The sequence below is a fragment of the Vanessa cardui genome, chromosome 25 (genome assembly GCF_905220365.1).
Source record: "Vanessa cardui chromosome 25, ilVanCard2.1, whole genome shotgun sequence".
Lineage (NCBI taxonomy): Eukaryota > Metazoa > Arthropoda > Insecta > Lepidoptera > Nymphalidae > Vanessa > Vanessa cardui.
Genome location: NC_061147.1, coordinates 6253372 through 6270448, shown reverse-complemented (window position 1 = coordinate 6270448; position 17077 = coordinate 6253372). Strand labels below are relative to the sequence as shown.

The 17077-nt window shown below is 33.9% G+C and overlaps 1 protein-coding gene across 5 annotated transcripts in view; it reads left to right on the top strand.

Moving 5' to 3' along the window:
• LOC124540396 (protein pangolin, isoforms A/H/I/S) overlaps nucleotides 1–17077 on the top strand; it is a 148311-nt gene that overhangs the window by 120007 nt on the left and 11227 nt on the right. For all 5 annotated transcript variants that reach the window (XM_047117900.1, XM_047117899.1, XM_047117901.1 and 2 more), the window contains exons 5-8: nucleotides 9981–10104; nucleotides 10416–10512; nucleotides 10852–10947; nucleotides 11822–11932. In XM_047117900.1, the coding sequence (XP_046973856.1) occupies nucleotides 9981–10104; nucleotides 10416–10512; nucleotides 10852–10947; nucleotides 11822–11932 (428 nt within the window). The remainder of the gene's footprint in view (nucleotides 1–9980; nucleotides 10105–10415; nucleotides 10513–10851; nucleotides 10948–11821; nucleotides 11933–17077) is intronic.

Below are 17077 nucleotides of genomic sequence, written 5' to 3'. Positions count from 1 at the left end.
TCTAAAACCCTACTTTTTTCATGAATGAAACCTACAATTTGTTTTAAAACTATTTAAGACTAAACTTAACTTTGTATTTTTAAATCACTACTGGCTCTGCTGTAAGAAAATTATATCAAGATATTTGTTTATAGTCATCAACATTACGTCAGAATAACGAAGTATTTCATCCTGAATACCCGTTAAACAAATACGGGTCACATAAAGATAAAAAAAAAATGACACATTAAGACAAAAAAAATCTTACACAGAAAATTTCCGTAAGTTAAGTCACATAATTCCGTACAATCGTACTAGTATAAAGGGAATAAATGTTTTAACCTGTATTAACCCGTGGGGGCGGGTCCGACCCCAGTTAATATTTTACAGCGAAATGTCGCGTCAGTACCGCGCATTACTTTTTCCTTTTGATGTTCGCAACAGATACTTATACTTTTCCATTTAATGGTTCGATATGAAATTGACAGGTTATTTTTGTATTTATTAAAAAAAAAATCAAATATTATTAATATAATCGTAAAAATTTATAGTCATTATAAAAAAAAAACGATATATCCGAAAGAAATACAATATTAAACTATCGTATACTAAATGTCATTTTCAACTACAAGGAAAAATTACATTTCGCATTCGAGACATGCTTAAGAACTATGTAAGTTTAAAAAAACGTCGCTTCCCGCCGTTCGTACGCTTAGATCTTATAAACTATGCAACGGTATTTAATGAAGTTTTCATCAATGAACAGAAAGAAGAAGGTTTACATGTATAAAACATCCATATTATAGTAGGAAAAAGCAAAGAATTTCAAGTATCCTAGCTAGAAAAAAAAAAGAATTTTCATTTTATATTTATTCTTTCAATCTAAACGTTGTATATAATCCCTTTCTATGAAGCCAGTGTTAAATATTTACCACCAAAATAGCACACATTTACTGACATAACATATAAACTATCCTTCAGTACATAGTTACATACACCTTCCGATATTCCGAAATACAAAATAACAACCGAATTTTACATAATCGCAGGTCGGAAGGGCCTGCCTGCGGCTGTATTTTCGCTAAACAATTCATACATTTATTTTTCCTTTGAAGTCTCGCTGCGGGCGACGTCAACTGCAGATTTAACCCCATCTGTTTATTACGTTGGAAATTGAGAACGATGTAGCTAGTATAAAAATGGAATTTCACGTTATAATTTAAAGGGTTAAACTCTTCAATTTAAACGCCGATACTTTGATCATTTATGAAGTTTTTTAAGGGTTATTTTTGTCTTTTCTTAAAACTTTATACTATATTATTTACGTCAGTAATGTAACACTGATGACGATTGTTTAATCAACACGCACTTATTATATTATTTGTAAATAGAATATGGAAGGCTCGATTGACGCGAAAGTGTCCCCTATATTCCGGGGGTTCCCATATCAACATGTCCTTCATTTAAATCAAGAATCTAAAAATATACACCCAACTTTTACAAGACTGTTGACCAAAAGGCTCCATTTCGACTGGTTCGATAACATCTGATTCTCTTAGACTTCCTACTTCCTCCCAAACAAATTCTGGTTCAGTAACATCGTAATCGACATGTCCACGTTTCAATCTAGAATCTTAAGATTCTTACCAACCTGTACAAGACTGCTGAACAAAAGGTTCCTGATTGGTTCCTCTTCGACTGTTTCTCTCAGTCTTCTTACTTCCTTCCAAACAAATTGTGATCCAGGAACGTCCTAATCTCTTTTTCCCGAGTGGTGGTCACCATACGTAGAATTCTCCATCGATTCAGATTGTGTTCTTCAAACGTTGTCACTAATTATATCAAACGTTTTCCATTCTAATGACAGGATAAAATGGAATTGATGTCGTCCATCAGCACTTAGCGACATATTTTCAAATCTAACCCTTCTACAAACGCCGTCGTACAACCCTGTATTAACCATTTGACGTGTCGTTTACATTAATTACAGTTTGCTTATTAAATGTGTGTCTATAAAACACTATCTGTCACGACATGGCCCCGCGGACTTATTATTGTTCCTTGAATATTATTAAAAAAAAAATCCAAATCAAATTCATTTTATGAACTGTTAATTAATTTTTTTTTTGTAAAAAAAAACTTCTTTTTGTAAATGAGGCAAATTACTGTACACGAGATTATTTACACAATAAAAAACCATGGAGCTAGAAGACTCGGGCGGGATGTATATTAATTTAAATGTATTTGATAGACTTAATGCATTTGATTTCATTTTTGAGTTAAATTGTAGCTGTATTTGTTATGTCTTTTCACCTATTGAGAAGGTATTTTTGGGATTAATTTCTTCAACAATGTCAAATACGTCGTATTTGAAATTCCAGTATAGCGAGATAGTCAATTTTGAAAGTCGATTATTTATAAATACTACATGTTTAAAATAATATTATCAGTGATTCTACTGCCAAATAACTGCACTCAGTATTGTTGTGTTCCGGTTTGAAGGGTGAGTGAGCCAGTGTAACTACAGGCACAAGGGACATAGCATCTTAGTTCCCAAGGTTGGCACATTGACAATGTAAGGAATTGTAATATTTCTTACAGCGTCATTGTCTATGAGTGATGGTGACCACTTACCATTAGGTGGCCCATATGCTAAACTATATCATAAAAGAAAAAATATATGTCCCTATACAAATAAACCCTTTCCTTCCAGAATAACGTTTCTTATTTGACGACACTTTCTAATCTAGTACGCGTGATTATATCTTATTAACCCGACGATATCAAAGAGGGGGTTCGCGTATTAACAACATAATCACATTGTATGATTAATAATGCATGTCCAGTGTCTTTATACGTTGTTAGCTTATTATTTTCTTAACGCTAGCTTGATTATCGGAAACGTTTAACTGGTTTTTTCTTTTAATATATGTATGCGTATGTTTTTTAGTTCTAAATAATCAATCATTGAACTGATAAGAAACACTTCTTGCCAATTTGAAAAGACCATCATTACATTCAATTTAATACCGTAACATGATTATTTTAAAAACAATTGTAAAATAAAAGTCTTGGATAATAATGAAATGAAACAAAGTCACAATAAATATGATTGATAACAATAATTTAAAAAAAGAACATTTGATTTAATATTTGTAATCGGACAGATTTATATATATCTTTTGTATGTGTGTGTAACGTCACGCGAAATCATTCTCGAATAGCGGACGTAGCGGAAATGCCGGCTGTCCGAGTCGAGATAGCAACACGTACGTTAAAGAAAGAACAAGAAAGGATGACACTAAATACGTTTTCCATTCTCGAACTCAGCGCATCGTCATTCACACGCGCCCCGTAAGACTATCGAAGCGAAACGACACTGTGTCCCATAGTGTCCGTAATTGAAACCCTCGCTGAAGAATTTTTACGATTAGCCGCGGAGACAATCGTTGAGACGCATTAAAATTTAAAGCTCAGAAATGCTTTCCTAATTTGAACTCTAAATATAAACACTTAGAATACATTTCTCATATCGTCGAAAGATATTCCGGGGAGATTCATATAATGGTCGTAATGTCAGGAGCGCGCGATATGGCGAGGATATTCGGCGCGCGCGCATCTAAAATACTTTACATGGAGAAAACTTGACAATAAAAGATAAAGAAATATCGTATGTGACACTCTGAACCGTTAATACCGGTTCAAGTTATTTTGTTTTTCCAACAAACACTGGGACGAGACTCTGTTATATATGAATATCTTTAATTTCAAATTAAATTGTTAAGTTTAATATATCATCTATTTAATGTATTATAAATTAATGTTATAAAGTAATTACTAGCACAGGATTAGTTTAATCCTATATAAGTGCTAATAAATAATGTATATCCTTTTCAGTTAATAATAAATCACTCAATCATTCATTCGTTCGTTCATTAATTCAATTAATGGTTAATTAAATTTGCGACAAGACACATTACTTCATAGTTATTTCGTTGCACACAGTATCGTGTCTCAAAACAATGTTATCAAAATATTATATTATGCATATTTTACTAAGAATCTGTGAGCTTATTCTGTACCAACTCGAATGTCGAATTCGATCGTAATAAATAAGTGAAATATGATATTGACGACAATTCATTGAAATATAATTAACTAGCGACCTGACTTTACACGGGTGCAGTTTTTAATAAATAACAATTATACATATATATATTTTACAACAATCAGCAATAATTGGATTTTGCATACAAACTTATAAATTGTACCTCTTAACAATATTAGTTTAAATTCATCTACCCGTACAGCAGCGTGGTGGAATATGTCCTATCCTTCCTTCTCCTCAAAGGGAGAGGAGACCTTTACCAGATGTGACAAATTTACAGGCTGTTATTATTTTATATTATTAGAGACTTATAGTGAAACTATAAGTAGAGATTAAATATACCACGATCGTGTCAAGCACGGAGTGTCTACCGAATAATACTTAGAGCTCTGAGTCACAGTGACTCAGTGGCGGTAACGTATTGAGATTAATGGGCACGGGTTAGGTGTGTCAAGGCGAATAGTTTGATTGCTTTCATTTTAACGTTCGGATAAGTTTATATTAGGGGATGTTAAACTTGTTATTTATATATGTGACACCTGATGGCATTTATGAAGGAATACTTGTTATCAGACTTTGTGTATTCGAGGTTGTTCATCTTCTAAAAAATAAAAACCTATACCCTTGGAGTTCAATCTTTCATATAAAATATCATGAAATTCGCTTCAGTAGTGAAAGAAGGAGAGTTACTATCGTATTTACAAAAATAGTATAGATAAGTTAGCTTTACGTGTAGGGAAAGTCCCTGAAAACGTGTACGAATAATTAAATACGGATCAGTTGAGTAGTTCAAATGTTAATGCGTAAAAAATATAAAAAGTAATTTGCGCATTTTATATTAATAAAGATTAAAATTCTGATATATCAGACTTTTTTACTCGTAATAAATTTCATACGTTTTTCCACAATTGTTTTCCATTATGATTACTATACCGTTTCTTAGTCGTATCAATAATTATACAGATGCAATGATAAATAATTAAATCGCACCAGTAGTTCTCGAGATTATTCCTTCAATCCATACAGAATCCTCGCCTTAATTATTTATATATTCTTTATTGCAATGTAAACAAAAAAGTTGAAGCTCGCAATGGCGGTCTTATCACTCACAGAGATCTCAACGACTGAAAGAAAAAAAATACGGAAGAACAAAATCAGGCATAATGAACACTTACAATTTAGTTAAATAAAAACCTTAAGATAATTTTATCATATAGGTAAGTCGTATAATAAATATTGATAAAATCAAAAATCAAAATATACTTTATTCATGTAGGCTTTTTTACGTGAAGCTACCACCAGTTCGGGTAGTAGGTTCTACCAAGAACAACCGGCAAGAAAATCGGTAGTTACTTTTCCACCATTTAAAAATACTATGATATTGATAAAATTAGAAACATTTGAATTTAAAAAAACAAACTTTAGGTAAATTAATAAAGGTCTATATATAACCGAAAACTCTTCCGATTCCGAGGCTCCGTTCGCCGTCAAAAACATAATTGGCATACCCTTCCCTCAGCCAGGATATGCATTTGCCTGGAAACGCCGAGCCGTATTGATTAAAACATTTTACTACGGGTGAAGATGTTCAATTTATATAAAAAAGGCATTATTGGTTCTTTTTTATATTTTGTTTTCGTAAGTCTTAATATATGTTAGTTGATTTTATGATACAAGTTAAATAGTATTACTATTATAGCTTATGTATTTCAAATGTTTGAACATTGAAAATTGCCTTAATTTTCATTTTTTTTATTATCAGTTATTAATTATCAAATTAATTTAGGGATTTAATAATTCATGTGATATTATTTGTAAGTATTAGTCGGTTATAAATTTATGTATATATACACCAAATGATTATATTTTTACAATTTTTGTCCGTTTGTTCCGGCTAATCTCTTGAATAGCTGGACCGATTTTGACGGGACTTTCACTGGCAGTTAGCTGATATAATAGGGAGTATTTAGACTTTGAATTGTATGTAAAATAATTTTACGCCACGGGCACATCTGATATATTATACAACTGATTATATTTTTTGATAATATCAATTAGTAGTTTTTTAAAGTAAATGAATGATATTATAAATGTCAGAAAATAAATATTCCCTTTAAAAACAACAGGTCAAGAACAATTGGCATTATTACAGCATCCACTAACCGTCGAGTGTGCCCCGTAGCCAGACGCCCTGCAGAAAGACGCAAATAGCTAACTTAGCGTCTAGCATCTAGACTAGGTGTACAACTAATGACGAGAACACGAGACTGAAGGGCATCTTGAATGAATGAATGGGAACGAAATATTAGCTAGGAATGTTTGAAACATACGTTTTAAGGAAAGTCGTGTGACTGAACTTTTTCCACATTTGTATTCGAATTTCGGATGTTATTTTTTTTTTAATATTACGTTTAAATTTCACGTTTTCGAAAATTTATTATTATGCTTCATCAGCTTTCATTATATAAACACTAGCGATCCTACCCGGCTTCGCACGAGTACTTGATATGTATCGTTATATTTTGAGCAAGTTACATAAAATCTTTTTAAATTGCAGCCATTGTTTTATTCAGATGTATAACCTATATTATTGTAAAATTTCATCCAAAATGGGTTCGGTAGTTTTTTTCCATGTTTTCATTTTATAAATAATAATCTTAATATCTTATCCATTTTCTCTATATCTACCATTATATACATATATATCTGTGTCGATCTCCGCATGCCAGCCTCCGGAAAAAGGTCAACAACCCCTGCCCTAAGTACCCACCCCGATTTGTAGATTTGAATATTCTGCCCTCGAAAATTTAAGCATTAGATTTTTCCTACCCTTATATTTTAAGGGTACAATCAAGTTAATGACTATATTTTATTAGTTAATGTATTACATTATATTCTATGCAAGTAGTGATATATATTTTTTAATAAAAGTTTTATTCAACTGTAAAAAAAACTATTGGACAAAAAAATACGTATACCTATGGTGTTATTACAAATATTCTTATATTGTAAATAATACGAATTTAGACTTTCATTATATTATAAAGGCTTCTTTCAACAAAGAACGTATAAAATATATTCGGCGCTTTTCTCGTTATAAGATTCCGGCGGCGCTCACATCCGGCTTAAAGGACCAATGACGGAAATGTGTGAGAAATGATCTGGAAAACCGTCGAGGGTGTACAGATTTTTCAAGATTACTTGATTAATAAATTGCAAAATAATCTCTAATAAAATCCCCACTGGAATATATTTTTTAACATTTTAAATAAAATAAAAACAGAAACATTTGAAACCAGAAGTCTAAAAATATAGTTGTGATTGTCAAGGTTAACGCTTTGGTGACTTTGTCCTGCATAAAAAGAGAAATGCAACTATAACTAGACCGAAACTTCCAAGGTCGCCCGACGCCAGCCTAAACGCACACTAACACAGCTCCCTCCCTGCACCCACACCACAGTGGAGCACGTGAACGCTCGCCCCTACACATGGTTGTCATAGCAACGCAGCATCCTATTTCCACGCCCACTACCCTGGGGGCGAACTCTCAAGATATTACGCCCTACTTCGTTCGCATTGGTGAACTAAAGGGGTGTTCTCGCTGCGCTAGTGTGAGGCCGTTCAGAGTCCGCGATCTCGTGAAATTCCATTTTGAACTGAAATCTCGTGACATCGACGGCCATCTAGAATACCGTTATTGCCTCCGTATTATAATAATCATAAAACTTTGAGGCTTCAATTTTAAAAGGGAATAAAAAATAGACGTACGTATAAGGTAGTTAGCGAATGCTAACCAAGCACTCGACTCCATTCGCAACATTCAGCCGGCCGCTCGTTAACAAACCTATTCAATTTTGAAGTATTAGTCGATTGAGGCAACATTTCTCGCGTCCTATCGCCACGAGTTCCAATTAGCGACTGGAGCTTGTCGCTTGAGTGGCGGTGACGTCACGCGGCGCTTTCATGCGCCTTCAATAACTACCCTCTCGACGTACCTTCAATAGCTGGCCACTCTACCTGGCCTTCATTAGGAACCTTCTCAATACACGCGAAGAGCTGAAAAGGCGACGCGAACCTACTAATTTCAAAAATGCAAGTTTTAACGAGAAAAGTTGTTTAGCTAATAACTAGCGAACTCTTGCGCTGCGATAGCTCGCCCGCGTAATTGCGTGATTTAATTTTTTTAAATTATTACGAGCTGTCAGTTGAACAAAGCCAGCTCGGTATCTTTTGTTACCGGTCGCGCCATAGACAAATCTTATTATGGAAATATTTTCAAATTAAGAACGCGCTCTGCTCCCGCATTATGCGTCTCGACTGTCATCATTGTCTATGGGCTCTTTTTGTTCGTCCTCGCATGTTGAGGCTTTTCGACCACCGTTTCGGTTATTTTTTCTCTTTTTGTTTTTTTTTATCCGCTGTCCCGAGCGTGAATGGAGGGCTTTGTTTGTGCGTGTTTTATTATTAATTAGTGGGGACTCTTTGTTCGTGGTAATTATTGTCTTAATAAGCAGTTCCTGCTCGAATGTGAAGGATCGCTTAAGGAATTGTCAGTGAGTTCGCTTTTAAAATGGTTTTAAGAGACTTGAAATGTTTAAAACTGGTTTATTGAGCTTTAGTATTAGTACTTTTACGTTTGTTCAGCTTTGAAGTGGACAACATTATTGTCGTCTTCATACAATTTACTCGGTTTTTCATCATAGTTCAAATCCAAAGAATCTAAACCTGTTTTATTTTTTGTATATATACAAAAACAACATTAATAAAAGAAGCGAGAAAAATTATTTCCAACGATTCAAAAGTAAAAGTCACGGGGTATAATATGTTTTTAGCTGAAGCGCTCGGACTGCAACTTTTATGTAGCATAAATAGAAGTTGATATTCAAAAGCGAATAAAATCACACAAAACACTACCATTCAGGGATTCTAGTGGAAACACCATAATTAATTTACGCCTACGTGTCACCAGTGATCCTGTCGTTTATTTCGCATAATAAAGTGCTGAAAAGAAGATCCAGTTTAATTAGAGGTGAGACACTCGGAAGTACGACGCGGTTGAATGGCCCTCGTCGGGCGCCATTTTGCATAATTGGGCGGGAGGGTAGGACGAAATTTATACGGTACCGGCGCCAATTTACTTGCTAATGACGCGTCTTGCACACTCCCTCGGTTTTGTTCGTGTGTTGAAATGTATTTTCAGAGCCTTTTATCTTGTTCATTTTGTATCATAGGACGGTACATTTAGATTTGACATTAAATTTGAAACGAGTTCTTATTTCAAAATATGGTCGCTCCTTCTGGCCTTTATACACATAACAGAACAGTAAAAGGATCTCGTTACACAGACATCGTCTGAAAAGATAAATTGTAAAATACATCATGATTTACGTTAATATAATTTAACAGATGAATAGTTATTGCTGGTGTCCTGAGATTATTTATACATCGAGACTTTTGTCGCACTACAAAATATCTAAAACAAATGACCAACTTATTATCATAGTAACAGCTACGCACACACTCGCCATACGTCATACTACTTTACTAGTGTGCGTATACTTAGTGGCTAACGATTGGCCACTATTTACTTTGACTTTTTACGACATGTTTGACAGTTAATTTAAACATATACAAACAAAGCTGGTGGTACTATTTAATTCACTTTTAACAGAAATAAAAACAAATGTAGAACAACACCACTATACGGTTGTTTAAAAAGTTCTCTGGTATAAAATGTTTGTTATTCGAAAACAAAGAAACTTCGGTTTTCGTAATTATGACATATTTAAAGATTTTGACATTACAAACAAAATGTCTCCCAAAAGAACCGTTAGTTTAAATAAGAATGTTTAATAAATACAATACTTATTTACGTAATATGTTTTTGTTGCAGACTGGCAAGATGGGCTTATCAGCTGGTGGTGGATTATCACTGTTCTGTCCCGGTGGAGAACTGGGACAGCCTCCTCCAGCACACATGGGCATCCCACCTCCGTATCAGCTAGACTCCAAGTTGGGTAAGTCGAAATGAAGTCATATTCAAATGTTATAATTCAGACAAAATTATATCCTATTTTTTATCTTTATAAGGATCATTTTGTTAATTTATCTTGAGTTATGATATGCACACGGTGGTAGCTTCACTTAATTGTTAAATGACGATTCAAAAGTGCTTGTAAAAGCCCACTTGAATAAAGTATACTTTGATTTTGATTTTGATTTTGAGTATACCATGTGACTATTACACAGCGCATAAAATACAAGCTCAAAAAGCTCACCTACCAAGTATGTCTCTGCATGTTACCTAAAATAATTATATTTGTTTCAGCGGCAGGTCTCGCGCGGACCCCAATGTACCCCTTCCCAGGGGGTACCTACCCTTACCCCATGCTCAGTCCTGAGATGTCGCAGGTTGCGGCCTCGTGGTACGTATACAATATTATACTTATTCATACATTTGATACTTTTAAATAAAAGAGTTATAATTACAGTTACGTATATAAATTATCATTTATTTTTTATTTATAATATAATAAATTAATATTGTCGATCGCACGGCTAGTTTACAAGAACGTTAATTTTGCCGATGGTCCGGGTTCAAATCCTGCTTCGGAAGTAAAATAATTATTTTTTGGGAATTGAGTCAATAAGTTCTTACTCAATCCTAAGTTGTAAAATTGACAGTTTTACACAATCGCGCCTTGAATATCTAATTAGACCTTAACTACTATTTATAAGGTTTTAATTTTTTTTTATAATTTCAGGCACACTCCAAGTATGTATCCTATATCCTCGGCGGCAAGTGGCTTCCGAAGTCCGTACCCTACATCTCTGCCCATCACCAGTTCTAGTCTATCAAGGTATGTCCTACCACTATTAACATTTATAATATATACTATACCCCAAATCTGGGTATAAAAGCTATATAAATAAAAAATATATAACAGACGCATGTTAAATGATCTTTGCCTATGGACTAAATATGAATGTAAATATAAAAAACACAGAACTTAATGCATACTTGTTAGAAATATTTAGCAATCTTAATCTACGAAAATTTTAATTACTAAATACAAAAAAGGAGCATCAGTAAATCGTTCAGAAATCAATTATTGCATATCGCGATCAGCTTATTGACATGAACAACAATTATTATTGCAATTTATAGATAACTTTCCAGGAAAACATTAAATATTACATTTACATTGTTTTATCAGGAACATCTGTCTGCTGATTCGTAGCGATAACGAAATAATTGCAGTCATTACAAGACTTCTTAATTTAGCGAACGATTTCGTAACATTTATTGTAACGTAAATCCATTCAATTTTAAATGTATATTTTAATATGGTCTGATTTTATGAATTAAAAGTACTTAAAAAGTTCGTAAACTCAGCTGGGCACTGTTTTAGGAAAATGTTATAAGCTCATTACATTACGCTACCAAATAGGTGGATAGGGGCCACTTATTACACCAAATGGTCCAATACGATTTGCTAGAACACATGTACCCAGTTTTCATTCAATACATGCAGGGTTCCTCACGATGTTTTCCTTCACAAACAAGAACGAAATCAAGCATAAATACACAATCTTTACTTAATATTCAATTGTTTTACGCACTACGCTATCGGCGTTTACGAATTCTTCAGCATCACAAGGAAAATTCAATTCACTTGCATTCCAATGCCATGCGTTCATAAAATATAATTGTAAACTTTTCCGTTGTTACAGTGAATTATATCGATTCTCCCCAACGCTGGGCGGCGGGCTGGGACTCGGTTTGGGCCCAGCGCTCGTTCCCCCACCCCACTCCAAGGCAGACCTCTTCACGCATCATTCGAGGTAAGATTTTAGTTACCTTATCATACTATATATTTACATAAAAATAGCGTTTAAATCTGTGTGATATTCTGTTGAAATTGGAAAAATAAACTTGTTATACATATTGTATAAAAATTCTGTAACTTTAAATATTTTTATTTAAAATACGTAGACTGTCAAAAATTTCATTATAAGTGGTCACCCCTTACTTTATTACATTGACACTTCAAGAAATATTAAATGTCTGATGTAAGAACATCGCCAATGCGCCACCAACATTGGGCACTAGGATGTCCCCTTGTGCCTGTACTTTGACTCAATTACCCTTTAAACTGGAACACAATAATACTAAGTATTACTGTTTGCGGATGATTGCTACTTATCAAGATGGGTCTGCACAAAGCGTTACCTCCAAAAAGTGCCCATTACAAGATCTGACATAGGTCAATAATACTAAATATTCTACCGAATTTGTTTATTTACGACATCACACTAGAAACTTCTAAAATTATCATTATTATTTTACTATGTTGTCTATGTAATATACAAAAACCGTCATCTCGAATCACTCTATCTATTAAGAAAAAACCGCATCAAAATCAATTGTATACGTAGGGACAGACAGCGGTAAGCGACTTTGTTTTATACTATGTAATGATGTTCATATAAAAAGTGTACACAGCTAGTCACAATATAAATAATAACATTTAGTTAACAAGAGATTACAAAAACAATTCGAAACACGCGCCTGAATAATACAAGGTAATTTGTAGCCTTCGCCCGGTTCAATTATATCGTCAATATAATCGCTGCGATAAAATTCATTGTTGTATAACGCCCTAATAGTGATGCAACTATACATTATGCTAATACGCACTTTTATTGTACACTTCGATAAGGGTGGATGTGTGCTGGATATATTTTAATGTAAGGCTGAGTTTAGATTTATGATTTTTTGAAAAAATAAAAAAAAAACGTTCTAAAAAATTTTTATCGCAGAGGTTTTACAGACATCATTAATATGATGTAGGTTAGCGTATACGTGCGAGCCATATGTACCACCTGATGGTAGGTGGTCACCAGCGCTCATAGAAAATGGTGCTGTAAGAAATACTAACCATTCCCTATATCTCCAATGCACCACCAACCTGAGGAATTGAGATGCTATATACATAGTTTCTGTAGTCACACTGGCTCACTCACCCTTCAAACCGGAACACAACAATACTGTGTACTTACTATTTTTTAGAGGTAGAATATCTGATGAGTAGCTGGTACCTACCCAGACGGGCTGGCACAAAGCCCTGCCACTACACAAAACTTTAATTCAATTTTCTTTATTTTCCATTTATATTATGGTATTGATCCTTTTACCGCTGCTTTGCCGGTTGGTATGTGGCTGAATATTTGATGCATACTGGTTTCCTCGCGATTATTTTCTCATCTCATATTAAATTCGTACCATCAGAATCTGACATTAAAAGGATTAGATAGTGTTCTTTAGTTTGCGTATATATTTGTGCGATATAAGATCTGCAAAGTTTACAAGTCTTGATTGATAAAGACTACTGTGGACAAATCGTTCAAAATCATCGTACAATGCATCTATATATTTGTTTTGGATTAAAAATAATATTCTATAATACTATACAGATTCCAAACGATGTAATATTTCGATAACACTGTAAATAAAATCAAACTAAACTATTTAAAACAAGCGTCACTTTTCACTAACCTCCCCCAGAAAGCGCGATGCTATCGGCGATGTTATCAGCGCTATTACACGGCTAACCCCTGCAGATCGGCGATAAGCGGGACAGATGCAGTGACTCGCTTTGCGACAAATTGTTTTTAATCTATCGACATTCAATACGTCACTTATAAAAATACTAAACACACGGCTAATAGAAACTCCTTCGTTATTGTGTACAACGAAAACGGACTTATTTAAAAAAAAAATTGTTTGCCTCCTTTGTTGAACTTACTTGGTGGTAGGGCTTTGTGCAGGCCCGTCTGGGTAGGTACCACCCACTCATCAGTTATTCTACCGCCAAATAACAGTACTCAGTATTGTTGTGTTCCGGTTTGAAGGATGAGTGAGCCAGTGTAACTACAGGCACAAGGGACATAACATCTTAGTTCCCAAAGTTGGTGGCAAATTGACGATGTAAGGACTAGTTTATATTTCTTACAGCGTCATTATCTATGGGTGATGGTGATCACTTACCACTTACCAAAAAAATGTCTTAATGTTTTAAACTTGCTTTTTGCATTATACACTCTAGTTGTCTATTTTATTTTCTAACTAGTTGTCGTCCGCGGATTCACTCGCGTTTTAAAGGGTTGTCATGGTCTAAGTAAAAAAGTAGCCTATGTCCTTTCTTGGAGTTTGCTGCATACCAAATTTCATAATAAGTCGGTTCATTGGTTTTGGTTGGGAATGAGACAGACAAACAAACTTTTACATCAATAATATTAGTACTGGTTAATTAAAGTTTAAGGAAGTTTTTGTTACTTTCGATAGCTCTATTAGGAGTAAACGTGTTTGCTCCACGCAGGCCGTATCGCGTGTAATAATCAATTTGACTATGAAAAGTTAAATGTTAGTGAATGACGTCATACAAATATTTTAATGTAGAGACGAGAGAAAATTGGTTTACTATAAACATAAAGTTAATCTTATCTGTCTGAATCAAAACGTTAATCATATTTCAACATTATCAGTCTTATTATCGAATTAATAAAATCATGCGAATGCAAGTTAAAAAAAAAAAACAGCACGTTTTCATCGAATGCGTTACAAAGTATCGAATTTGAAATGTATACATATCAGATTAAAACTGAAAATTGCTTTTTAAAATCAAAGCAATCAACAAGTCCAAGACACGAAATTGTAATCTTACACCTTTCCGCGCGTCATACCCATCGTTTAATACATGCCACATCCGTCAAAAACATATAATCACTGCTCCTTTGTACGGCGCCATTGTGAGCGGGCAGCGATCGCTCAAGCGGTTAGTAAAAATTCGCAAATTTATAGTTGAAATTCGTTATTTCTTTATCATATTAAAAATGTAGACATGTACAAAACATAAATCGTAGTAGTAAGTAATTGTAATGCTTCTAAATTTTATAAAAGCATTTAAAATTTGAAACCTTTATATGATATATTAAATGTTTATACATCTGTATTTTGATTACACTCTGTGGTTCATTTACTACTGTCAGGAGACTCGTAAAAATAGAATACATACATAAACAAAACATTTAGGTGTGCTATATAAATATAAGTGCCGGAGCTGAAATGGTCCAGTGGTTAGAATGCGTGCATCTTAACCGATGATATCGGATTCAAACCCAGGCAAGCAAGCACCGAAATTTTTCATCGAAATTTTGCCTGTGCATTCCACCAACCCGCATTGGAACAACGTGGTGGAATATGTTCCAAACACTCTCCTTAATGGAAGAGGAGGACTTAGCCCAGCAGTGGGAAATTTACAGGCTGTTACTTTAGGTGTGCAATATATGTACTTCATATTGGACACCATAAAGGGGAGCCGATAATAATATCTGTATAGAATTCATGTACATTTTATTCAATTGAATGAATTGATATGATAATTACACTGTTGGGTCACTTGAGATACAAAAATGACAAATCTTAACAAAATAATACATAAACACATTCAAATCTTAAAAGAAGCCCTAATTAAACGTGCTAGATCTCGACTATGAATCAACATATTCTAAAGTCTATTCACGGTAGCTCAACCGCTCGCATACGCTAACACTCGCACGCAACATCAATACATAAAAGTCCAGGTACAATCACGTAAGTAAGCTGCTGGCGGAGAAATTTAATTAAGATGATATATGAGACGCCCTCGGCTAACGGGCTACTTTGGTACAATCGCCACGACAAGATCTAAAGATATGAATTTTATGACGCCCCGCGCGCATAAAACAAGGGCCCGTACAAATGACACGAGACAGTTGAAAGAAATTAAATTATGCTCCGCGTCAAAAGTTAATTCTACCATATAACGTTGATTATAGCATTTTCGAAATAAAAATATAACAACACGACTTAGAAGCTAAATAAATGTAAGCGAAGTTTTTTAAAAATTCGCATTTCGAAAACACCGAAACTTATTTAAAAAAAAAAAGAAAGAAAAATACACAATTTGTTGAAAAAAAAAAACGTTGAATTTTTTTTTTTTTAAATAAAGCCGTATTTCCCTTCACATCTTGGCTCGGGTAGTTTTTAAAGCCGGTTCGTTCGTGTGTAACAAATTCTCGTCGACGGTACACACTACACAATAATTACAGCACGCCACTGAATACCTCGTTTGGAACGTACGACCATTGTGTTTCTCTTTTTACCTCGCTTCAGAGTTCCTTGAATGCGAGTCTAAAACGAAGCTACTTAGCTCTGCACGCACTAAATAGCCTTACACGTGTATAGTTGGCTTTAAAAACCGTTTTAGTGCTATTGAAGTTTTTTTTTTTTTTTAATTTAATTTACTTAACGTCTTGTAAAAACTTTTTTGTAATGAAAATAACGATTTATTTATTTTGAATAATATATATTAAAATAAACCCTTGCTACAAAATATTAGTCGTAAACAAATGTCCCGGTGAGAAGAGTTAACATTAAAACTACAAAATACTTTTTATTTTATATTATATCTGTAACCACTTTTAAGCTGATATGTGTGTGTGTACTCGTGAAATGAGTGTTTGCTGCGGACGAGTCTTAAAAGTATATCTATTGCTGATATTTCAACAATAAAGCGGTACAAATAACTGAAACGTATTTATGAAAAATAATACCTGTAGGTGTCATCCTAAGGAAGTATGTGAAATTGAATCACTTTTGTTTCCACCAAACCGCGTCCGTGATGGAAAAAGTTACAAACCCTTATCGTTGAACAAGGCTTTAGCCTCGATGTTGCCAATTTACAGAAAATATACAATTTTAATAAAAATATTTTGTGTTCTATTTTTAATACACAACATTCGTAGGTATTAAATAATAATACTGTATATAAAAAATATAAAAAAAACACTTCGAAATTTAAAAATGGTCATCATAATACACACAATGACAGCAAGTAATTTATATATTCATCTCATTTAATATCAATTGTTTCTTCGCCGGTGACT